This window comes from Scyliorhinus canicula, chromosome 5 (genome assembly GCF_902713615.1).
Source record: "Scyliorhinus canicula chromosome 5, sScyCan1.1, whole genome shotgun sequence".
NCBI classification, from domain to species: Eukaryota; Metazoa; Chordata; class Chondrichthyes; order Carcharhiniformes; family Scyliorhinidae; genus Scyliorhinus; species Scyliorhinus canicula.
In genome coordinates this window covers 117,926,843-117,953,391 of record NC_052150.1, presented here as the reverse complement: position 1 = coordinate 117,953,391, position 26,549 = coordinate 117,926,843, and the positions used below count along the sequence as shown (strand labels likewise).

The 26,549-nt window shown below is 49.4% G+C and overlaps 1 protein-coding gene across 6 annotated transcripts in view; it reads left to right on the top strand.

Moving 5' to 3' along the window:
- LOC119966204 (calcium-binding mitochondrial carrier protein Aralar2) overlaps positions 1 to 26,549 on the top strand; it is a 413,059-nt gene that overhangs the window by 178,022 nt on the left and 208,488 nt on the right. For 5 of the 6 annotated variants that reach the window (XM_038797535.1, XM_038797537.1, XM_038797536.1 and 2 more), the window contains one exon: positions 19,234 to 19,380. The exons of the other annotated variant lie outside the window; for it this stretch is intronic. In XM_038797535.1, coding sequence (XP_038653463.1) covers positions 19,234 to 19,380 — 147 coding nt within the window. The remainder of the gene's footprint in view (positions 1 to 19,233; positions 19,381 to 26,549) is intronic. 6 annotated transcript variants of the gene reach the window in all.

The following is a 26,549-nucleotide window of genomic DNA, read 5'->3' as shown; positions in this document are numbered from 1 at the left end:
TGTTCAAGAGAGAGGAGGCCCTGGTGCAGGAAGATGTCAAGGAGCAAGCCGCATCCTTTGATAAGTAGTCTTGAGGATAAGTCTGGTTATGAGGATGGTGAGCCATGCCAGCTGGCTGCTGAAGCTGGTTCACAGGAATCTATGGATGCCAGTGAGACACAAGTCTCTTAATAATGTGAAGCTTTACTCAGTAAGTGCAACTCGCTTTACAGGACCATCTTTGTTGTATTATCTATTCTTTATGTCACCTATGCATTAACACCAGAGATGCCTGCGCATGTTCCCATCTCCACATCATGTTCCCATGGTGAGGGACCAAATGAGGCCGATCAGAGGGGACCACATGAGCACCAACGCCCTTCAGAGCATTTAGTCAGTTCAAATCCAAACCAGCTCAGAAACGTGAATGAAGCCGGAGGAGCAAGTCCAAACAATAGTAATTGAGACATACATTCCTTCCAAATGCTGTAAACCTCCAAAGTTATTGTACCCATCAGAGCTCTCACCCCCCCACCCCAAACCACCTTCCCCATATTCCTCCCCCACATCCCTTTCACTATTTTTGCAGGAGACGGCTATGTCCCCTTGAAATCTCAGAACACGGGCTGTCCTTCCACCATACATGACCAATGGTCCAACTCCTTTAGTTTGATGCCAAATCCAGCATTTCATCCTCCAACAGAGTGAAAATTGCAGTTAGATGCAGCTCCTCCCATCCTATATTTCTATTAGACATTATGAGCTCCATTCTCCTGCAGAGAAAATGGGACGTTGCAATTAATCTTTTGTGGAAACATCATTTTTCCATTTGTGTGTCTACCATGTCCATTGTCAACGGACATCTCAATGATCTGGCTAATGAACAGGACATTCACTGAAGAAGCATCCCCGTCTGAGAATTTCCTGCTGTCATGCTGGATGTAATGGTGTTACAGTTAAATAAAGGTAATTACGAGGGCATGAGAGAGGAACTGGTGAAAATCAACTGGAAGCAGACCCTAGCAGGGAAGACAGTAGAGCAAAAATGGCAGGAGTTTGTATGCATAATTGAGGACACTGTACAGAGGTTCATCCCCAAGAAAAGAAAGATTATCCAGGGAGGGATTAGACAGCCATGGCTGACAAAGGAGGTCAGGAAATGTATCAAAGAAAAAGAGAGATCCTATAAAGTGGCCAAAAGCACCGGGAAATCAGAAGATTGGGAAGGCTACAAAAACAAACAGAGGTTAACAAAGAGACAAATAAGGAAGGAGAGGATCAAATATGAAGGCAGGCTAGCCAGTAATATAAGAAATGATAGTAAAAGTTTCTTTCAATACATAAGAAACAAACGTCAGGCCAAAGTAGACATTGGGCCAATTCAAACTGATTCTGGAAGGCTAGTGATGGGAGATGAGGAAATGGCTGGAGAACTTAATAAGTACTTTGCGTCTGTCTTCACAGTGGAAGACGTTAGTAATATCCCAAAAATTATAAAGGGTCAGGGGGCTGAGTTGAGTATGGTTGCCATTACAAAAGAGATGGTGCTAAAAAAGCTAAAAGGTCTTAAAATTGACAAATCTCCTGGCCCCGATGGGCTACATCCTAGAGTTCTGAGGGAGGTGGCTGAAGAAATAGCGGAAGCGTTGGTTGAGATCTTTCAAAAATCACTGGAGTCAGGGAAAGTCCCGGACGATTGGAAGATCGCTGTTGTAACCCCCTTGTTCAAGAAAGGATCAAGACAAAAGATGGAAAATTATAGGCCAATTAGCCTAACCTCGGTTGTTGGTAAAATTCTAGAATCGATCGTTAAGGATGAGATTTCTAATTTCTTGGAAGAGCAGGGTCGGATTAGAACAAGTCAACATGGATTTAGTAAGGGGAGGTCGTGCCTGACGAACCTGTTAGAATTCTTTGAGGAGGTGACAAGTAGGTTAGACCAGGGAAACCCAGTGGATGTGGTCTATCTGGATTTCCAAAAGGCCTTTGATAAGGTGCCACACAGGAGGCTGCTGAGTAAGGTGAGGGCCCATGGTGTCCGAGGTGAGCTACTGGCATGGGTTGAGGATTGGCTGTCTGACAGAAGGCAGAGAGTTGGGATAAAAGGTTCTTTTTCGGAATGGCAGCCGGTGACCAGCGGTGTCCCACAGGGTTCAGTGTTGGGGCCGCAGCTGTTCACCATATATATTAATGATCTGGATGAAGGGACTGGGGGCATTCTAGCGAAGTTTGCTGATGATACGAAGTTAGGTGGTCAGGCAGGTAGTGCTGAGGAAGTGGGGAGGCTGCAGAAGGATCTAGACAGTTTGGGAGAGTGGTGCAGGAAATGGCTGATGCATTTCAACGTGAGAAAATGTGAGGTCTTGCACTTTGGAAAAAAGAATCCAAGCATAGACTACTTTCTAAACGGTGAGAAAATTCATAATGCCAAAGTACAAAGGGATCTGGGAGTGCTAGTCGAGGATTCCCTAAAGGTAAACATGCAGGTTGAATCCGTGATTAAGAAAGCGAATGCTATGTTGTCATTTATCTCAAGAGGGTTGGAATATAAAAGCAGCGATGTGCTACTGAGCCTTTATAAGGCTCTGGTTAGGCCCCATTTGGAGTACTGTGTCCAGTTTTGGGCCCCACATCTCAGGAAGGACATACTGGCACTGGAGCGTGTCCAGCGGAGATTCACACGGATGATCCCTGGAATGGCGGGTCTAGCATATGAGGAACGGCTGGCGTTCCTGGGATTGTATTCATTGGAGTTCAGAAGGTTAAGGGGAGATCTAATAGAAACTTACAAGATAATACATGGCTTAGAAAGGATGGACGCAAAGAAACTGTTTCCGTTAGGCGAGGAGTCGAGGACCCGTGGGCACAGCCTTAGAATTAGAGGGGGTAAATTCAAAACAGAAATGCGGAGACATTTCTTCAGCCAGAGAGTGGTGGGCCTGTGGAATTCATTGCCGCAGAGTGCAGTGGAGGCCGGGACGCTAAATGGCTTCAAGGCAGAGATAGATAAATTCTTGATGTCACGAGGAATTAAGGGCTATGGGGAGAATGCTGGGAGGTGGAGTTGAAATGCCCATCAGCCATGATTGAATGGCGGAGTGGACTCGATGGGCCGAATGGCCTTACTTCCACTCCTATGTCTTATGGTCTTATGGTCTTATGTAGAGTGACATGACTTGGTTACTTCTTGCCGCTTTGTGCACCTGGCAAGACACATTTGACACACATGACACCCTTCCAGAATGCTCCATTTGCGAAATGGTTGCAGTCACCCTGGTGGTTCGTAAAAGGCCATTCAGCCTCTCACGACACTGTAACCAGGTCTTTCAGACAACCCCATGGCTGCTGAATTTCTTTGCAATCCCCATCCAGACTTTTTTGGTCTGGGGGTGGTCTCTTCCCATCATCTGGCTGAGGACGGCTCTGCTGATCACTCAGCCTGGAGGAGGTCTTGCAGGGAACCATCGTCGAATCATAGGGCCATCCTTGGCATGGGCTACTGCATATGCCTTTCCTCCATTATTTGTTGTAGATGTCGTAGGGCAAACATAAATACACAATGTAAATACACAGACACAGGCATCGGATGAAGCATACACGAGTGTAGTACTATTCAGTAGAGAAGATGTGTGAAGAGATCAGAATACTCCATAAAAGGGTTGTTTAGGAGTCTGGCAACAGCGGGGAAGAAGATGTTTTTGAATCTGCCCGTACACGATAAGGGAACCATCTGTACTTGGTCAAACAGACTTAACTATCACCCCATAGAAGTTTACTGAAATCTACTATGATATAACATGAATTTCTTCACCAATAGAATAATAATGTAAAGCACTTTTCCCTATCTTTTCTAGATCAACACTTAAAAAAATTAAATATTGGATTGTGAAAGCTGGGGATCTGAACTAGCTCTTGGTGTTTATTTCTGGAAGTCTGATATCTGAGTCAGCTTCTGATGATTCTGCTTCCAAATCTGTTTATAACGGTCCAGTGGTAGATTTGTAAACAGTTTTATTTGTTTCTACGGATCTGCTGCTGAGTTATAAGAAACTCATTTAACAGCAGAAATTTCTGGAATTGGCTCACGGATACGAATGACCTCGATCCATAATTAGAAGAACAGTATAAAACATTATTGAAAGGACCTTTTTGATTCCTAAAGTATTAATTTCTGATAGATTTGCACTTTTACCGAATTTAATTCCGAACTGGTTTTGTTTACTTTTAGTTACGAAACATGGTGTATTGCCATACTTTATGATTTTAATGATCAATAATATCTGCAAATAAAAATTCATTTAAGGCTGCTATAGTTCTGCATTTTAAAAGTTTCTGCTTTTCTGAGATGTTTTAATATTCCTATTCAGTGGATCTAAAATGGAGGTGTTTACAATTGTATAGAATGCCACATTCTTAGTTACTTGCATTCCTCAATGATAGATGTTATCAAAAATAATGAATGATTAGTTTATTATCTGACAATTATGTACAAAGTGTTTAACTTTCTATTTGAAAGGTGAGTGGCAAACCAGATGAATGAAAAACAGCCCAAGAAAGCAAATCGCATATGATTGAATTTTGCAGTTAAGCTACAGATTCTGATGTTGGGACAAGAAAGGGGTGCTTCCACAAATTGGGTGGGGCCACTCATAATCTTCAGTGGCTGGCTAATTAGCTTGGGGGAGGGGGGGGGAGGGGGAGGGGGGGGGGGATGAGGTGGGAGGGGGGGGTGCATGGGGACTGTCCAGTAAGAGTGCAGAGGTGGAAAATTAGGTACTGGAGGCAGTGTCAGGTGATGCTGGGGCATGTTCTGTCACCATATTTAAAGGGTTCTCAACCTTGCCTTTAATGTTTATTGCCAGTTTGACCTGCATCTACAGCAGAGTACAAGCCCTGCACCTATTAGTGACAGCTGCACTGCATCTACTACTGACTTCCAGCCCTGCATCTTTTTTTGATTCATTATGGGCTGTGGGCGTTGCTGGCTAGGCCGGAATTTATTGCTCATCCCTAATTGCCCTTGAACTGAATGGCTTACTAGGCCATTTCAGAGGGCATTTCAGAGTGAACCACGTTGCTGTGGATCTAGCGTCATATATGCTCCAGACCATGTAAACACTGATGTGTTAGGCAGGCTGGGTCGACTTGGACTGCACTTGATGCAGTGTAGCGAGAGACAGACCTCCAACTCTTGACAAGATGCAACAGGATTTTATTTAACGTATTAACTACTATACATGTTCAACTGTGGTTGACACTATACTGACTTGACTGGAGACCTAGTGCTAGCCTGACTAGACTTACTAGCTACCGCATGGTGTTTGCACCGGCTAGCTCACGAACTCTGACTGTCTCAGTGGCTGGGTCCAGAGAGAGCGGGAAACCTAGTGCCCTCTGGCTTTATAGTGGTAGTGTCCTGTCTGGTGATTGACTGCTCTGTTCTGTGTGCTTACTGGTCATCCTGTGTGTCAATCATTGCCTGTCTGCACTCCATTATATACATAGATGTATATTATGACATCTCCCACCCCTTTTTAAAAAAAAGATAATAGATATTAAGGTGCGTGTGGATGTGTATATGTGCGTGACTATATACAGAATGTGCCAAAATGAACTTGTTCATTTAGGAAGGTGTTGCTAATGCACATATAGGGCAGATGAAACGGTAAAACGATATTTACAGAGGTCAAAACGATGAGGTAACAAGATGTACAAAAGTTCAGTCTATAAATTTAGTCTTTGTGGCGGGTGACGAATTCTTGTTGATCGTTGCAGGGGCCGCCTGCACTTGGATAGGCGGACCGCTGCCAATGCGGTGGTCGCAAGGGCCGGCAGGATTGCTGGTAGATCAGCGGCCTCGAGGTAGGGCACATCCGGAGGAAGCATTGTGGGTGGCGGGGCATTTCGGTCAGGTGGCGGGCGTGGAACTCTACGCAGTGCCCGTCTGTTGCGCCGTAGCAAGGAGCCATCTGCTATGCGGACGAGGAACGATCTCGGGCCCACTTGCTTGACCACCACAGCTGTAGCTGACCAGCCACCGTCAGGCAACTGTACACGAACACGATCAGTTGGGACCAGCTCGGGTAGATCCGTGGCATGAGCGCCCTATGCTGATTTCTGTTGGGCCCGAGACTGCTGCATTTTTTGTACGTACGTGAGGTGGTCAAGGTCTGGAACATGGATGGCTGAAACCGTGGTCCTCAGAGTGTGATTCATGAGCATCTGCGCTGGAGACAACCCAGTGGACAGCGGGGTTGCCCTATATGCCAGCAGCCTTGCATGGCAACCTCTTAACAATATGGACCCCTTTTTCGGCCTTCCCGTTTGACTGCGGGTAGTGGGGGCTGGAGGTTACGTGATGGAAGTTGTATGACCATGCAAAATCAGACCATTCCTGGCTGTAAAAACAGGGACCGTTGTCACTCATCACCATGAGCGGTATCCCATGCCTGGCCAACGTTTCTTTGCAGGCTTTGATCACTGCCTTCGACGTGAGGTCAGACAGTTTCACCACTTCTGGGTAACTGGAAAAGTAGGCGACCAGGAGGACATAGTCACGCCCCTTGGCGTGGAAAAGGTCGACACTGACTTTGGACCATGGAGAGGTCACTATCTCATGTTGCTGCAAAGTTTCTTTGGGTTGAGCTGGCTGAAATTTCTGACATGTAGGACAGTTGAGGACCGTGTTGGCAAAGTCCTGGCTGATGCCCGGCCAATAGACTGCCTCCTGAGCTCTGCGTCGGCATTTCTCGACCCCCAGATGACTCTCATGGAGTTGGCTGAGCACCATAGCTCACATGCTCTGAGGAATCCCGATCCTGTCGAGCTTCATGAGGATGCTATCCACCACCGTCAGGTCGTCCTTGACATTGTAGAACTGGGGACATTGTCCCTTCTGCCAGCCATTTGTAAGGTGCTGCATCACTCGCTGTAGCAGAGGATCCTTGGCCGTTTCCTCACGAATATGGATGACCCTCTCATCAGAGGCCGGAAGGTTGGTGGCACACAATTGCACCTGCGCGTCGATGTGGCAGATGAAGTCAGTTTGTTCACACGGTGTGGTAATGGACGTGGAAAGGGCATCTGCAACAGTGAGTTCTTTGCCTGGCGTGTAGACAAGTTCAAAGTCATAGCGGCATAACTTGAGAAGGATTCGCTGTAACCGGGGCGTCATGTCATTTAAATCCTTCTGGATTATGTGGACTAGTGGCCTGTGGTCCGTCTACCGTGAATTTAGGGAGGCCATAAACATACTTGTGAAACTTGTCGATTCCCGTTAGGAGGCCCAGGCATTCCTTCTCAATCTGAGCGTACCGTTGCTCAGTGGGCGTCATGGCTCTGGAGGCATACGCAACTGGAGCCCAGGTTGAGGAATCATCCCGTTGGAGGAGCACCGCCTCAATGCTGTCCTGGCTTGCCTCAGTGGATATCTTGGTCCCCTTGGTTGGGTCGAAGAACGCTAGAACCGGGGCTGTGGTGAGCTTTGCCCTCAGCTCACGCTATTCCTTTCATGCGTGGGCAGCCACTGGAATTCCGTCGACTTTTTTGACTAGATGGCGGAGGGCTGTGGTGTGGGACGCCATATTGAGAATGAATTTCCCGAGGAAGTTGACCATCCCAAGAAAGCGGAGGACCGTCTTCTTGTCCTCCGGGGTCTTCATGGCGTTGATCGCCGTAACCTTGTCAGCATCTGGCCGCACGTCTTGCTCCGAGATGTGGTCACCAAGGAATTTGATGTCTGATTGACTGAACGGTATGGGAGTGTGCCCATTCCATCGAACACACTGTGGTACTGAGTGATGATGTCATCAATATCAGCCTGGAACTTTTCATCAGGTGAGGCCGTTGCCTGTGACGATGACATGGTGTGGACTCGCTGAACCAGGTTCAGGAGATTGCAGGCCAGAGCACCGAGCAGGGATGCTCTGTCAGGTCCTACAATCTCAAACCGCAGTGTCACTTTAATTGACTTATTGGACACTCCAAGTTGGCACGAGCCACTGGCAGCTATGGCATTGCCATTGTGATCAAGGGGCTGGCAGGCCGGTGGAAGAATACTTGGTCTGACGCGGATGGTGTCGAGATCGGATTTCGAGATGAGGTTTGCCGATTCGCTGGTGTCCAGTTTGAACCAGATGCGAGCCTTGTTAACTGTGAGGACAGCACACCACTCGTCGTCGGGATCCACGCTGAGGATCGAGAGGTGCTTCACTATCTTGGGGAAAGGTAGCGCATGCTTAGTAATGATGCCCACCCGGTACGGGGAATTGAGGCACTCAGCATCAGGATCTGTTGGGCTGTCGGGATCGGAATCTGGCATGCTTTGCTGTATTGAACGGACACTTCTGCGCCGTGGCTGGGATCGCTGGCTGCTGGGCAGTGGAGCAGATCTGCAAAGGGCTGTGTAGTGGCCAAGCTTGCTACACTGTAGACACCGTCGTGATTTTGCCGGACATTGCTGCTTTAAGTGGGCGGAGCCACAATTCGGACACGTCATGACGCCAACGTCAGTACGTTCTGTGTGCCATCGCACCTGCGCAGTCTGGTCGTCTGTCTCGCCGTCCCCTTGGTCGTGGCCGCATGCGCAGGGGCCCAGGAAAAGCGCACAAAATGGCCACTCTCATCGATTCTTAGGCCCTGCATTTGTGCGATAGCCTGCACCCGTTCCACTTTGTGGGAGGCTAGCTTTGCATTCTCTGCCACCCTGATGTGGGAGTACTGTCGTAGTATGACTAGAGGTATTACGGTAACTAGCAATGCCGAGACACCATTGGTGGAGAAGGGTCGCTGCTCATTGGCCCAATGGTATGTAACACTAGTCACCCACTGGCTAGAGCTGTAAGGTAGCTCCGCCCTGTAAGGTGGGGTATAAGATCCCATGTGTTCCCCGCAGCTTCGTTTCTGTACTTGAGCTGCTGGGGAAACACCTTGGGCGCGATTCTCCGCAAATGCGGCAAATTGTAAAGGCTGCCGTGAAACTGGCCGTGTTTCACGGCAGCCTCCGCGCCCCCTCCCGGGACCCGATTCTGCCCCCCGGGCGGAGCTAGCAACGGGGCCCCGTGAAGCACGACATCGCGGCCTTAGTGACCGTCGCTACGTCCGCGCGCCAAGTGTCACGCCAGCTGACGCGCACGATGACGTCAGTCGTGCATCCTACGGCCGTGCCAATCGGGGCCCTGGATGCCCAGAACGGGCATGTTGCGGCCGTTTGTACGACGGCACCAAGCAGGTGTGTTTGCTGCCGTAAAAATGGCCGTAAAAGCCTGGGAACTCGGCCCATCGACCTGGGGAGAATTGCTGTTCGCCGTAAAAAACGGCGAGCAGCGATTCGTGTCGTGGGCGGCTGTGTGGGGGGGGGGGGGGGGGGGAGAATAGCGGGAGGGCGTGAATAATGTCGGGGATGCCCTCCCGCTATTCTCCGACCCGTCGTGGGCAGCGGAGAATCGCGCCCCTTGTCTATTAAAGGCTTACATTAACTCAGTTCGGACTACAACTTCGCTTCTGTGGTCAATTGATAGTGCATTAAGTACCGATTGTTAGCATGTTTGTGGACAACGCACGTTTCGATGGCGATGGTGAGGGTGAGCTGCTTGACTTTCAGGAGCTGCTGGCGAAGGGAATCGGAATGGACCCCGAAAATGACGTGATCACGGATCATGGAATCAGCTGTAGAGTCATACTTACATGACTGCGCGAGGATGCGGAGATGGGTCAAAAAGGACTGAAAAGGTTCATCCTCACACTGAAGCCTCTGCTGGAAAATTTACCGTTCAAAGCTCTCATTCACCTCAATGTTGCAGTGGCTGTCGAACGTCAGCAGGACTGTTTTAAATTTCATCTTGTCTTCGCCTTCAGCAAATCTAAGGGAGTTGTAGATGTGGATGGCCTGGTCCCCTGCTGTAGAGAGGAGTAGTGCGATCTTCCTGGCGTCCGATGAAGCCTCGAGGTCGGTGGCTTCAATATATAGTAGGAACTTTTGTTTGAAGATCTTCCAATATGCACCGAGGTTGCCGATGCTGCAGAGGAGGGTGGATGTTTTCCATGTCATCGGATGGCTGTTTGCTGGTCAACGCTGATTCACTCAAGGTAGGTACGTCAAATTGCAGTATCACTCACTGGTACCATGATGTGTTGGGCAGGCTGGGTCGACGTGGACTGCACTTGATGCAGTGTAGCGAGAGACAGACCTCCAACACTTGATAAGATGCAACACGATTTTATTTAACGTATTAACTACTATACATGTTCAACTGTGGGTTGACACTATACTGACTTGACCGGAGACCTATTACTAGCCTGACCAGACTTACTAGCTACCGCATGGTGTTTGCACTGGCTAGCTCACGAACTCTGACTGTCTCAGAGGCTGGGTCCAGAGAGAACGGGAAACCTAGTGCCCTCTGGCTTTATAGTGGTAGTGTCCTGTCTGGTGATTGACTGCTCTTTTAGTTGCTTACTGGTCATCTTGTGTGTCAATCACTGCCTGTCTGCACTCCATTATATACATAGATGTATATTATGACATACACAACAGATTTCCTCACCTACCGGAAATGCCTTGCCCTTCATCTACTGTTGACTGCCAATCCTGCATCTACTCATGCAAAGGTCACTAACCTTTCAGAAGTGGCATGCTAAGTCTTCATTTATTTGCTCAAAATCTAAGATCCCATGTGCTCGTTAAACATTTTAACGTCATAAAGTCTCTATTTAAAATACCTTTGCATATACATGGTCCGTGTCTCTCTTGCATGTATCTTATTCTTCTTGTGTATCTTATCGCCCCATGCCTGTGGTCTATGGAGTCCATCTTGCATCACCTCGTCAGAATCTACCTCCTCATTGTCAGAGGAGGCATCTCGTCAATGCCTCTCTGCAGTGTCAGATTGTGCAGTTCATACAAGACCCTTGCTGGGGCATTGTAAAGGGTTTGACCGACTGATCAAGGCATCTGAGTTCTATCTTTAGGAGACCTGTAGCCTGCTCGATGGTCATTCAGATATTGTACCTCTCCTTTGCATCTGTGCAAGGGTTTCTTCTAAACATAGGTAGTACTTGTCTTCTGGGACTAGATTTTACATGGAGATGTGTTTTTCCATGTTCTCTCTTCTCGCCATCCCACCCCCCCTTCAGAATTGAACGTCTACCCCCATTTGGGCAAATCCGACTCCAGAGAGCTGTCGGACAATCTGATTGGTTTGCAGCTCTCTAGTACCTACAGTGCAAGGATTGAGTCGTGGCCACTACAGGCAACGCCTAAGAATAAGACACGGGGCAGGATTCTCCGTCGGCTGATGCCGGAATTGGAAAATGTGTTTGGGCGGGGAATCGGTTCCGACTCCGAAATGGTGGCTGGTGTTGGTTTCACGCTAAATCGCAATTCTCTGTCGCTTCAACAGTGGCGTCAATGCGTTCCAGAATGCATGTATAGTAAACGCCCTTGGCATATTATTATAATAATCTTTATTAGTGTCACAGGTAGGCTTACATTAACTCAGCAATGAAGTTACTGTGAAAATGCCCTAATTGTCACACTCTGGCGCCTGTTTGGGTACACTGGGAGCATTCAGAATGTCCAATGTACTTAACAAGCATGTCTTTCGGGACTTGTGCGAGGAAACAAAAGCGCCCGGAGGAAACCCACGCAGACACAGGGAGAACGTGCAAAGTCGGCACAGAGTGATCCAAACTGGGAATCGAACCCGGTTGGTGTTGCAAAGCAACAGTGCTAACCATTGTGCTACTGTACCGCCCAATGTAACCCAAGACACTCAACCTCACTGTTAACCACCCGGCCAATCTTTGTGTCATTCAGATTTACTGATCCTACCCCCCACATAATCATCCATGTAATTTATATAAATGACAAACAATAGGGGGCCCAACACGGATCCTTGTGGTACGCCAGACAATAATGCAATCATCTATCATCACCTTCTGTCTCTTGCCACTAAGCCAATTATGAATCCACCATATCAAATCACCCTGTATCCCATGTGCATTTGGCTTAATAAGTCTCCCATATGGGTCATTGTCAAAGGCTTTGCTGAAATCCATGTAAACTACATCAACCACACAACCCTCTGTGGTGGTATGATTAGCATAGCTGCCTGCCATTGGTGCAGAACACCGGCTTACCATTGGCCCTGGTCGGTTATGTGCCTCTCGACCGATTGGTTGAGACCAATCATGTGACGGCTCCCCGATTGGTCGAGAGGCAGAGTTAACCCCACCTCCAGGGCGTGGTATAAATACCCAGTACTCCCGGCGGTCGTCCTTATACTGTAATCGACCGCTGGGCTAACATCTAGCTGATTAAAGCCATACTTTTGTACAGCAACTCGTCTCGCGTTCAATTGATGGTACATCACCCTCATCTACACTCTTGGCTACGTGCTCGAACAATTAAGTCAAATTTGTTCAGCATGACCTCCCTCTAACAAAACCATGCTGACTATCCCTGATCAAACCTTGCCTCTTAAAGTGGAGATAGATTCACTGCATCAGAATCTTCTCCAGTAGTTTCCCAACCGCTAACGTGAGACTCACTGGTCTATAGTTTCCTGGCTTGTCTCTCCCACCTTTCTTAAACAGTGGGACCACATTAGCTGTTCTCCAGTCCGGCACCTCCCCTGTGGCCAGAGGGGAATTAAAAAGTTGGGTCTGAGCCCTGGCAATCTCTTCCCTTGCCTCCCACAGCAGCCTGGGACACCATTCATCCAGACCTGGAGATTTGCCCACTTTTAAGCCTGCCAATGCCTCCAATACCTTGTCATTCCCTATGACAACTTGCTCAAGAACCTCAGTTTCTCTCCCCGAGTTCCATAGCTATATCCTCATTCTCTTGGGTGAAAACAGATATGAAATATTTGTTCAACACTCTACCAATGTCTTCTGGCTCTACCCACAGGTTTCTTCCTTACCTCTTTCCCTGGTTATCCTCTTCCCATTGATATACTTAAAGAATATCTTGGGATTTTCCCTACTTTTACCAGTCAGAGCTTTCTCATCCCCTTTTTGCTGTCCTAATTGCTTTTTAAAACTCCATGCTGCATTTTCTGTATTCCACTAATGTCTCCGCAGACTTGCTCCTCTTATATTTGTCAAAAGCGTCTCTTTTCCTTCTCATTGTATCCTGAATGTCTCTGGTCGTCCATGGTTCTCTGGGTTTGTTACACCTTCATATTACTCAAATGGGAACATATTGGGCCTGCACCCTCCCCATTTCGTCTTTGAACGCCCTCCCCCCACTGCACTTCTGTAGATTTCCCCAAAAGTAACTCTTGGCCAGATCCGGCCTTATTTTGTTAAAATCTATTCTCCCCCAATTCAAAACCTTTTTTTGCAACTTATCTATTTCTTTGACCATAACAAATTTAAATTGAACCATGTTGTAGATGCTATCACTAAAATGGTCCCCCACCAACACATCAACCACCTGTCTGGCTTCATTCCCCAGAATTAGGTCCACCACTGCACCATCACTTGTTGAAACCTCTACACATTGATCTCCAAGGATCTCCCGTATACATTTTAAGAATTCTACTCCATCTAAGTCCTTAACATGATGGCTATCCCAATAAAATTTTGGAAAGTTGCATAAGAACATAAGAACTAGGAGCAGGAGTAGGCCATCTGGCCCCTCGAGCCTGCTCCGCCATTCAATTAGATCATGGCTGATCTTTTGTGGACTCAGCTCCACTTTCCGGCCCGAACACCATAACCCTTAATCCCTTTATTCTTCAAAAAACTATCTATCTTTACCTTAAAAACATGTAATGAAGGAGCCTCAACTGCTTCACTGGGCAAGGAATTCCATAGATTCACAACCCTTTGGGTGAAGAAGTTCCTCCTAAACTCAGTTCTAAATCTACTTCCCCTTATTTTGAGGCTATGCCCCTGAGTTCTGCTGTCACCCGCCAGTGGAAACAACCTGCCCGCATCTATCCTATCTATTCCCTTCATAATTTTAAATGTTTCTATAAGATCCCCCCTCATCCTTCTAAATTCCAACGAGTACAGTCCCAGTCTACTCAACCTAATATAATTAATTACCCTCTTATTATTTTTACATCCTTCCACAAATTGTGCACATATTTGCTCCTCAATTTCCCGCTGACTTTCTGGTGATCTGTAATAAACACCTAGCAATGTAGCTGTCCCTTTTTTATTCCTTTTTAAAAAAATTTAGAGTACCCAATTAGTTTTTTCCAATTAAGGGGCAATTTAGCGTGGCCAATCCACCTACCTGCACATCTTTGGGTTGTGGGGGCGAAACCCACGCAAACACGGGGAGAATGTGCAAACTCCACACGGACAGTGACCCAGAGCCGGGATTGAACCTGGGACCTCGGCGCCGTGAAGCACAGGGCTAACCCACTGCGCCACCGTGCTGCCCCCTTTTTTATTCCTAAACTCTACCCACATTTAATGCCCCTTCCAAGATATAATCTCTCCTTACTGCAATAACTGACTCCTTAACTAATAAGGCAATGCTTCCTCCTCTTCCTTGCCTGAAGATTTTCTATCCCGGGATGTTGAGCTGCCAATCCTGCCCCTCACTCAGCCATGTCTCTGTAATAGGTATTATATCATAATTACACATGTAAATCATCGCCCTTAACTCATCCGTTTTACCTTTAATACTGCTGGCATTAGAGGCCTTTCAGCCATGTATTACTCCCTTGAAATTTACTACCGCTCTCTTCCCTCTGACCTGATTGCATTTCTATGTTATACTATGTCCCTATTCTGCTATTAGTCTGCATCCCCTCCTCTGCCAAACTAGTTTAAACTTTTCCCAACAGCATAGAACATAGAACAGTACAGCACAGAACGGGCCCTTCGGCCCTCGATGTTGTGCTGAGCAATGATAACCCTACTCAAACCCACATATCCACCCTATACCCGTGACCCAACAACCCCCCCTTAACCTTATTTTTTAGGACACTACGGGCAATTTAGCATGGCCAATCCACCTAACCCGCACATCTTTGGACTGTGGGAGGAAACCGGAGCACCCAGAGGAAACCCACGCACACACGGAGAGGACGTGCAGACTCCACACAGACAGTGACCCAGCCGGGAATCGAACCTGGGACCCTGGAGCTGTGAAGCATTTGTGCTAACCACCATGCTACCGTGCTGCCCCACTAGCACTAGCAAACCCGCCAACAAGGATGTTATTCCCACTCTGGTTTAGATGTAGACAGGTCCCACCTTCCTTAAACACGGTTCCAATGGTCTAGGAATCTAAAAGTCCCCCCTCCTGCGCCAATTCATAAGACACACATTCATCTTTGCTGTTCTTCTGTTAACACGTGGCACTGGGTGTAATCCAGAGATTACAACCAGTGAGATACTGCTATTTAGACTATTGCCTATCTCCCTCAATTATTGATTGAAGACCTCATCCCTCTTTCTACCAACGTGTACCATGACCTCTGCCTTATCACCCTCCCCCTTCAGGATGCCCTGCAACCATTCAGTGACATCCCGGACCCTGGTACCAGAGGCAACACACCATTCTGAAGTATTTTTCACAGCCACAGAAGTGCCTGTCTGTGCCCCTGACTATAGAGTCCCCTATAACTATTGCTCTTCTGTGCGTTGGATGTAGCCACCTGGGGTGGCCACTGCCCAACACAAAATGGAAGATTACAAAGAATGCAGGGAAAATGGACATGTTGCAAAAGCAAGCAGCTTGCAAAAGCACTTGTGTATTCTGATTGCTGCAGAAACCAGACAGCACTGTGAAAGAAAACAAGTTAGCATACTAATGAGGCGATACCCGGTGATTCCCAGGTACAATGGAAACAAGTTAACTCAAATCGCTACAGTGAATAGAAGGCCAGACTTCTTGGCGCCAAGAGAAGTCCAAAACAATAAGCCCCAAGAACCGCCCAGTGATCGAGGGACTGCCCCGTTATTGGGGAAATTCAAATCAATCGATTGGGAAGAGACCCAATCGATTGCGAGTGTATAGAGGGTCCGCCCAGGTGGGCGTGAGACCCTGGGAGAGGTATAAGACAGAGACCCCGACCCCAGCTCTCTCTCTCTGCCGGCCCTCCCAACAAGAACGCCTTTGTAGCAGCTCTCGAACTTGACCACGGAGAGGAGAGGCCTGGCCAGCAGCCGCCATCAAGTAAGTGTCACACAACGGACGCTACGAGAGTAGACACTCCTGACCTCTTTAGTCTACACCGACTGGAAGCCTGCGGATCCAGGACAAAGTTAGAGGCCGTTGTTCCCTGATCTGGCAGTTCCCTTATCCAGATAAGTATTTGGCCTGTTAGTGGTAGGATTAGCCTAGTCTTGTAGTTTTATATGCATAATTAGTGGATAACTGTATTATAATAAACGTGTCTTGTTTGAACTTACTAACTGGTGTATGGAGTTATTGGTTTGAACTTGAAACTTGTGGCGGTATCTTAACGATACCTGGCGACTCTAGAGCTAAGGAACGAAACAGAGCCAAATTGAGTGTAAAGCGCACTCACCCAGAACGAGCAACGTGGTCCTCACTGATGAACAACAGAGCCAGCCGTGGTGCCACTGTTCTAGCCACTGCTGTTGTTTTCCCCCAATAGGCCATCCCCCATCCAGGCCCGGTCGCCCCAGAAGATGGCCGCCAACGGGGACCCCCCAGGTCGCAGGGTGGAATCACAGCAGACCTCCCCACACCTGCTGTAGCGTCTGGAGAGCCACCAAGATGTAATATTCGGACCTGGAAGGCCAGAAAGTTAGCAACTAGTTAACGTGGCACAGGTGCAGGGCATAGGTTAGCTATATGGGCTAGGGCATGACTCCTTATATATGTTGCCACATTAAACACTTGTTCACACTGATACAACCTCCCTGGGTGCTCTGTCAGATGGGTGTGAGAGGTGGGCTGGTCTGGGCTGGCCAGAGGGGGGGAATGGGCGGAGGTGGATGGCCTGGGCTCCCCCCGACCGTGCCCACCAAACGTCCCTAACACTTTCACCCCAGAGATCCAATGGGCCTATGATGGAATGGCCTGCATGCAGGGATAACCCGGTGGATGGTGGAAAGTGCTACCATGGGCAGGAGTCAGACGTTGTCAAATGGTGCAGAGCACCAGAGCTCGTTTAGAGTGGGCTTTCATCCTTCATCCCATGGACCAGACCCGGTATTACTGTGAATCCAAGGCCCCCACCCCGTAGTGTGGCAGGTATGTATCACAGAGAGGGTTGCAGGGCAAGGAGTGGGAGGGGGGAGGGGGCGCGTCATGGTGGATGCGGTGTCCCTGGCCAGTCTCTCTCTCTCTCTTCCCCGCCCCCCAGTTGGTGACCCTGGAAGCGATCAGAACATCCTGCGTGCTTTCGCTCTGGTGGACACGTCATGCAGCCTCCGGTGCCTGCCTGGGCTCCAAGACCTGCCTATCCTCCACCTCCTCCACACCCTCCTCATCGGACGAGGCCTGGCGTTCCTCCTCCTCCAGCACATTGTCCCTCTGCTGCACAATTGTTGTGGAGGTCACAGCAGGCTGCCACAATGCGGGCAACCCTCTCAGCATCATATTGGAGGGCGCCTCCGGACAGGTCCAGGCACCTGAACTGCCTAGTCCGACAGGCACTGGCGGTACACACGAGGCATCATGCGGTTCCGCCTTTGCATCTCCTCCTCAGCCTGTTGGGCAACCGGTTCTCCATCCTGGGCAGCTACCTCCTCTTCCTGTACTGCATGAAGCTGCAGCAGTGTGGTGAATCATAAACACTAATAATCCACACTGTATTGTACAACATGTATTGAGCCTGTACCTTGTACTAGATCATGTGTAGTTGCGCGGCTCTACCCATAGGAGGAGATGAGGAGCTTGTACTGGGCTCCACCCTTGGCTCCGCCCATGGCTCCTCCCCCTAACCGGAAGTATAAAGGTTGCTGTTGTGAGACTGCCTGCCAGTTCATCTAGAGTTCATCTCATCACAGGCAGGCTCTGTTGTAAGACGATTAAAACCACTGTTCGCTTCTAACCACGTGTCGCGTGAATTGATGGTCTCATCAAGCAGCTTCCTCCTCCTTGAGCTGCTCCTCGTACAGTCGCAGGGCATACCCTAAGGCTGTGTTGACTTGCAGGAAGGCCACCATTCCAATATCCATTGTTTGCAGGGGGTGAAAGTCCGACATGTTAGCATGATGCCTACCCCCTGTGCCCAACCAGGTCCAATGGGCTACATGGTGACCCCAGTTGGCACTGCAGGCTCTGCTCCTGCATGCCTCCCCCCAAGGTTGTGCTTCTCTATAATCTAACACCTCTCCCTCAGCCATGGCGCTGGTTTCACGATTTTTGAAAGCACAAGTGAACTCCTCCTCCGTTGGGAACTCGGCCCATCGGAGGAGGAGCATCGCAGAGGCCCCAGAGAATACCGGGTCAGGCTCCCTAATTATATGCAAATGGTGTTTACTGTACGTGCATTCCAGACCGTATTGACAGCACTGTCGATGTAAAGGAGAATTGTGATTTGGCATGAAAACGGTGCCGGCTGAGATTTTGGGTCGGAACGTATTCTCCACCCAATCACGTTTCGCGATTTTGGCGTCAGCCAACGGAGAATCCCGCTCCTCATCTTCATATCTCATCCTCAAGTAAGTTTATCTATTGCTGAAGATTTAATTGTTCCAAACCCTCATAATTCCATGTCAAGGACAACATTTGAATGATTATTAAATTATGAAGAGTATGTTGCTTATATAATATATCTACTGCTCATTGGTTTGTGTCCTATAGCATCTTGTACCTCTTATTTGACTGCCATTTTACTGTTACAATATGGAGAGAATTTAAATACACTATACCATATAATCCAAAGAGAGGTTGACCAGAACATCTGATGGGAACAATCAGTAGAATGTGGGAGTTTGCAGTTTGGATCACTGAAGAAACTATCAATCAACTCACTAACGTTATGACTGGAGCTGCACTAGAGTAGTTGATATTGCTTAAACCGCAAACATGAATTGCTTTATTGTTCAATGTGATCTAAAATACTTGCACAGAATGTGAGCGATGAATTTTAAAACATTGGCCGAACAGACACGAGGGTGTTGTCATCTGAAAATCCTGGAAATTGTCAATACTGTGGTATGATTTTGCCAAATATTACTGTGGTTTGGTCTAATTTTGATGAGAGAGTTGATTGTATTTCCATCCTGTATCTCACTTGATACATAAAATGGAAATAAACAGCAACATTTTAAAACATTTTGACTCAAATGTATTTTTTGAATTTGCAGGAGTTACAGCAGGAACATGCACGACAGGCTTTTATGCAGAGTGATAAAGATAAGAGCGGCAGCATTTCAGTCATTGATTTCAAAGAGATTATGGTCACTGTTCGCCCACACATGCTAACCCAATTTGTGGAACAATCTTTAGTAACAGTAAGTTGCATAATTATACTGAACACGTAGGTTCTGTGGAATGCTGAAACCAGTTTAAATATGTAAAACTGCATTCATATCAAATTTTACTAAATGATCATATTTTCAACAATGATGGCCTTTGTTATGTGATCCCAATGTTTTATAAGAATGTAGGATTATTCAATGAAATTACTTCCACAAAAAATGGTCTTTGAAGGGCCCCTCACGTGATCAAGGGGGAGATATTCACTTTGCTCTCAATATGAGCAGCAAATCAGTGAGTTGCTCAGTATGTGAATAGGAGTTGTTCAGTATGTTAAAGTTCAGTAAGAAGTCTTACAACACCAGGTTAAAGTCCAACAGGTTTGTTTCAAATCACTAGCTTTCGGAGCACTGCTCCTTCATATGAGGAAGGAGCAGTGCTCCGAAAGCTAGTGATTCGAAACAAACCTGTTGGACCTTAGCCTGGTGTTGTAAGACTTCTTACTGTGCTCACTCCAGTCCTACGCCGGCATCTCCACATTATGTTAATGTTGGCATTAGGCCTCATTTCAATGGAAGCAGTGAGATGCAGAAACAAAATACCCATCCTGATGCAGTGCATCAGTTGAACCCAATAAGTTCTAGCCATCTCTAATGCTGACCTGGCCAACAGGAGGGTCTACGGGAAGAGTGGAATGGTAGCATAGTAGCTTCACAGCTCATGGGTCCCAGGTTCGTTTCTCGGCTTGGGTCAATGTCTGTGCGGAGTTTGCATGTTCTCCCTGTGTCTGCATTGGTTTCCTCCCACAGTTCAAAGATGTGCAGGTTTGGTGATTCGCTGTGCTAAATTGCCCTTGCTGTCAAAAAGGTTAGGAGGGGTTACTGGGTTACAGGGTCGGGATGGAGGTGTGGGCTTGAGTAGAGTGCTCTTTCTAAGGGCGGTGCAGACTCCTTGGACCGAATGGCTTCCTGCTGCACTGTAAATTGTATGATCTATGAGGCAGCACTGAAGGCGTTGAGCCTGGGCCTGCAGCAGCTCGCCGTAGTTTATTGGAGCCAGTACGCACTCCTGTTTCCTCTAGCTGCACAACAATATAATTATGACATAGTGTGGTCGTTTTTGAGCACTTTTAAGAACAACTGCTGTGTGATCCTGATTTGCATAATAAATAACCCTTGTGATGGAGGGAAGAGATCTGCTTAGCCAGCATCAGGTGGGCCTGGTGTGTCAGTGGAGTGGCTGAGGTTAAATCCCTGGTAAATTTCAAATCTTGACTAATTGTGGTTTGGGCACAAAGCTGGTGGGTTTTGAAAATGCAATCTTACTAAGTGTATTCTCTAGCTTGACAAATTCACGTGGCTCTACCATGAGGCAAGCAATGTAGGCTGCCATTTCTATTCAGTTCAATAAAGCCTCTCACAGAAACAAAATTAAAAAGACTGCTGTCCATGTCCACGAAAAGTGCTGTACAAAAGTGGAGAAAAAATAGATTTTTGAACCCAGGAAATGAAGCAGGGATGACACTGAGAATCCAGGAACAGAAACATTCAAATCTACAAAATAAAATCTGCTGAAGGGGACAAAGGAAAATGGACAAAGGGTGAAAGTAAATACTGGGTGAGTAAAAATGGCTGCAGTATTTTTTTCCATCCCAACTCCACTGAGATTGTATGGTGTTACCTGGCAAAACTGGTGGTGCTTCCACTTCCAACAGCAAAACCATGAGATTGCAGCAGACTTCATTAACAAGCCTGAACTTAGTAGAATAGTCACACTCCTAACGCGACTGAGGAGGGATAGATACACTGTGTATACCTTGATGCACAATCAATGGACACGAAACGTAGGTGAAGTCCGAAACAAAAGGCTTTAATTAGCAAGAAGTGAGCCCGGCAGCAGACGTACAGGAAATGGCCTGGCTGCAGGGGAACACGGGTTCTTATACCCCGTCTCGTAGGCGGAGCTACCTTCCTCTTAGCCAATAGGGATAAGAGGCACACGATGCCTGGGCCAATGGGCAGCTAGCCCTCTGCACCGATGGCAGCTCACACTCCCAGGTACCGTAATACCTATAGTCATACTACCACATTCACCCCTTGTTGAGAAAGGAACCGGGGGGGGCGGTGTACGGGGAATGCGGACATGGGGAGGGGGGTGTCCCGTGCGAGTATATAAGAGACTGGTAGCATGACTAGTGATGTTGGATCGTACCTCTTCAATGGTGGCTGCCCACTGGCCCGCAACTATTTACAGAGTCGAGTCAAGACACAGTAACTATATACAGTTTTGAGAACAAAAAAAAACGAGAGAACAAGCAAAAACAAGAGTCCATCAACAGTTCACATAGACTCGATCAGCCGATCGGGTGCCTTGGACGTCCTGTGCGACCTGCGGAGCTGTGCTGGAGACGTTGGAGTGGTGGTCGTCCGTGACTCCGGGAGCGATGATCCGGTCCTTGCGGCTGCGTCCGTACCCCTAGTCAGAGCTAGCAAGGGCCAGGCCGGGGGAGGGTCGCTCTGTCCACTAGGCAGCGCGTGTAAGGGTGTTGGTGGGGCAGGGGGTGGGTGCCTGCCGGGGGCAGTTGGGGTTGGGGGGGCTGGCGCCAGGGGGTGTGGCCGGGATCTGGCGGGTGCCAGGTCCCGTAGGGAGACCCCCGTACTGCGGGTTCGCGTGGAGCAGCTGGACCCTCTTGACCAACGGGTCCGACTTGTGCACCCGCACGTGTTTCCGGAGCAGGATGGGCCCGAGTATAGCCAGCCAGGTCGGGAGCAGGGTCCCTGAGGAAGACTTCCTGGGAAAAACAAGAAGGCGTTCGTGAGGCGTTTGATTAGTGGATGTACAAAGAAGTGACCGGATTGAATGGAGGGCGTCTGGGAGGACCTCTTGCCAGCGGGAGACTGGGAGATTTCTGGACCGTAGGGCCAGGAGGACGGTCTTCCAGACCATACCGCTCTCCCTCTCGACCTGTCCGCTACCCTGGGGTTGTAACTGGTCGTCCTGCTGGAGGCGATGCCCCTGCTGAGCAGGAATTGACGCAGCTCGTCACTCATAAAGGAGGACCCCCTATCGCTATGAATGTAAGCGGGGAATCCGAACAGGGAGAAAATGGTGTGGAGGGCTTTAATGATGGTGGGTGTGGTCATGTCGGGGCAGGGGATGGCGAACGGGAAGCGGGAGTACTCGTCAATCACGTTGAGGAAGTACGTGTTGCGGTTGGTACAGGGGAGGGGACCGTTGAAATCCATGCTAAGGCGTTCAAAGGGATGGGAAGCCTTAATCAGATGTGCTTGTTCGGGGCGGTAGAAGTGCGGCTTGCACTCCGCGCAGATGTGGCAGTTCCTGGTCACTGTCCTGACCTCCTCGATGGAGTAGGGCAGGTTGCGGGTCTTTACAAAGTGAAAGAAGCGGGTGACCCCCGGGTGGCAGGGGTCCGCCACCTGCGTTGGCACAGGTGCCGCGGGACAAGGCATCGGGAGGCTCGTTAAGCTTCCCAGGATGATACAAGATGTCGTAGTTGTAGGTGGACAGTTCGATCCTCCACCACAAAATCTTGTCGTTCTTTATCTTGCCCCTCTGTGGGTTGTCGAACATGAAGGCCACTGACCGTTGGTCTGTGAGGAGGGTGAACCTCCTGCCGGCCAGATAGTGCCTCCAGTGTCGCACAGCTTCTACTATGGCCTGTGCTTCCTTCTCGACCGAGGAGTGGTAGATTTTGGAAACGTGAAGCTTACGGGAAAAGAAGGCCACGGGTCTGCCCGCTTGGTTGAGGGTGGCCGCCAGAGCTACATCAGACGTGTCGCTCTCGACCTGGAAGGGGAGGGACTCATCGATAGCTCGCATCGTGGCCGTTGCAATATCTGCTTTGATGCGGCTAAAGGCCAGGCGGGCCTCCATCGACAGGGGGAACATGGCTGATTGGATAAGGGGACGGGCTTTGTCTGCGTAATTGGGGACCCACTGGGTGTAATATGAAAAGAAACCCAGACAGCACGGGAGCGCCATCAGGGGGCGCATGCGTTCCTGGTCGGGGCCTATCACTCCATTACGCACTATGTAGCCAAGGATGGCTAGACGGTCGGTGCTGAACACGCATTTGTCCTTGTTGTAGGTCAGGTGCAGGAGTTTTGCGGTTCGGAGCAATTTTCGGAGGTTGGTGTCGTGGTCCTGCTGATCGTGGCCACAGATGGTGACATTATCGAGATACGGGAAGGTTGCCCGTAAACCGTATTGGTCGACCATTCGGTCCATCTCTCGTTGGAAGACCGAGACCCCGTTTGTGACACTGAAGGGAACCCTTAAAAAGTGGTAGAGCCGCCATCTGCTTCGAACGCAGTGTACTTGCAGTCACTCGCGTGGATGGGGAGCTGATGGTAGGCGGACGTGAGGTCCACCGTGGAGAAGACCTTGTACTGCGCGATCCTGTTGACCAGGTCGGAGACACGTGGGAGAGGGTACGCGTCCAGCTGCGTAAACCTGTTGATGGTCTGACTGTAGTCTATGACCATCCTATTCTTCTCCCCGGTCTTTACCACCAGCACTTGTGCTCGCCAGGGGCTGTTGCTAGCCTCGATGACCCCTTCCTTCAGAGGCCGCTGGACCACGGACCTGATGAAGGTCCAGTCCTGGGCACTGTACCGTCTGCTCCTAGTGGTGACGGGCTTGCAATCCGGGGTGAGGTTTGCAAACAAGGACGGGGGTTTGACCTTGAGGGTCGCGATGCTGCAGACAGTGAGGGGGGGCATAGGGCCGCCGAATTTGAATGTTAGGCTCTGGAGGTTACACTGGAAGTCTAACCCCTGGAGTGCTGCCGTGCAGAGGTGAGGGAGGACGAATAGCTTGTAGTTTGTAAACTCCCTCTGCTGGACTGTGAGGTCCGCTATGCAGCACCCTGTGATCTGTACCGAGTGAGAACTGGAGGCCAGGGCGATTTTTTGCTTAACCGGGTAGACAGGGAGAGCGCAGCGTCTTACCATGGCGGGGTGGACAAAACTCTCAGTGCTCCCAGAGTCCAGCAGGCACTTTGTCTCGTGGCCGTTGAGCAGAATCTTCGTGGTCGCTGTGGAGAGGATACGAGGCCGAGACTGGTCCAGTGTGATTGAGGTGAATCGTGGCAGATATTCAGAGTCATCATCAGGCAGGGAGTAGTCACCCGCGGGATCCTCGGTGCCGATCCAAGATGGCGGCACCCATCAGCCACACATGGTGGGGGGTGGACAAAATGGAGGCGCCAGTTCCCCACATGTGGAGTCAGGGGTCCAAAATGGCGGCGCCCAGGGGTCGCAGATGGCGTCGGGGGCGTAAAATGGCGGTGCCCGGGGATCGCACGTGGCGGTGGGGGCAGCAAGGTCTGCGGGCCGCACGGGGCCCCTGAAGGGAGCGAGGGGGGGAGTCCCTCGGTCGCTGCTTGGGACCGCAGCGACCGCCTTAGCTTGGCAAGCGGCCACAAAATGGCCCTTCTTCCCGCAGCCCTTGCAGGTTGCGGAACGGGCCAGGCAGCGCTGACAGGGGTGCTTCACCTGCCCGCAGAAATAGCAGCGGGGCACCACGGGTTTTTCGGGTCGCCCTGTGGCACAGGCTGGGGGGGTCCGAGTCCGTGGGGGATAGAGGGTCCGATTTCCACTCTGCACTGGGGGCCGCCGCGCGGTCATGGGGTGTGCGAGCGAGCGTTACGGTTCGCCACCTCTAGGGAGGAGGCGAGGGCCCGTGCCTCCATGAGGCTTAAAGTTTTTCTCTCCAACAGTCTTTGGCGGATCTGCGAGGACTGCATACCTGCAACAAAGGCATGTCGAATCAGGAGTTCGGTATGCTCCGCAGCAGACACCTGTGGGCAGCCGCAGTTCCTCCCCAGCACAAGGAGGGCACGGTAAAAATTGTCCAGTGACTCACCAGGTATCTGCTGCCTCATGGCTAGTAAGTGCCGAGCGTAGACTTGGTTCACCGGCCGTATGAAATATCCTTTCAAGTCCATAGCCGCGTCGTAGTCTGTCGTGTCCTCTATGAGCGTGTACACAGCGGTGCCGACGCACGAGTGGAGGATGTGCAGTTTCTGCTCCCTCGTCGGGACGTTTTCCGCTGTGCTCAGGTAACTTGAAGCAAGCCAGCCAATGCTTAAATGCGGCTGTTGCATTCGCTGCGTGAGGGCTGAGTCGAAGACACTGCGGCTTGATGCGGAGCTCCATCCTTTAAAATCTTGCTAATTAAATTGATGCACAATCAATGGACACGAAACGTAGGTGAAGTCCGAAATGAAAGGCTTTAATTAGCAAGACGTGAGCCCGGCCGCAGACGTACAGGAAATGGCCTGGCTGCAGGGGAACACGGGTTCTTATACCCCGCCTCGTAGGCGGAGCTACCTTCCTCTTAGCCAATAGGGATAAGAGGCACACAATACCTGGGCCAATGGGCACCGAGCCCTCTGCACCAATGGCAGCTCACACTCCCAGGTACCGTAATACCCCTAGTCATACTACCACATACCTCTCTAAATTTAACTGATGAACATAGAAAGCAATGTTTTAAGTGCAAGAAGCAGCATCATTTTGTATTTTTTAAACATTCATTTGCGGGGTGTGGGCTTTGCTGGCTAGGCCACTATTTATTGCCCATCCCTAGTTGCCCTTCAGAAGATAGTGGTGAGCTGCCAGGTGTAGTTACACCCACTGTGCTATTAGGGACAGAGTTCCAGGATTTTGACCTAGTGACCATGAGGGAATGGTAATACATTTTCAAGTCAGGATGGTGAGTGACTGGGAGGGGAACTTCCAGGTGATGGTGCTCTCAGGTATCTGCTGCTCTTGTCCTGCCAGATGGTACTGCTCATGGGTTTGGAAGTTGCTGCCTCAGGAACTTTAGTGAGTTCCTGCAGTGCATCTTGTAGATGGTACACACTGCTTCTACTGTTCGTTGGTGTTGGAGGGAATGAATGTTTATGGAGGGAGTACCAATCAAGCAGGCTGCTTTATCCTGGATGGTTTTGAGCTTTTTTTTTAAAATTTAGAGTACCCAATTATTTTTTCCAATTAAGGGGCAATTTAGTGTGGCCAATCCACCTATCCTGCACATCTTTTGGGTTGTGGGGGCGAAACCCACGCAGACACGGGAAGAATGTGCAAACTCCACACGGACAGTGACCCAGGGCCGGGATCCGAACCCGGGTCCTCAGCGCCGTAGGCAACAATGCTAACCACTGTGACACCGTGCTGCC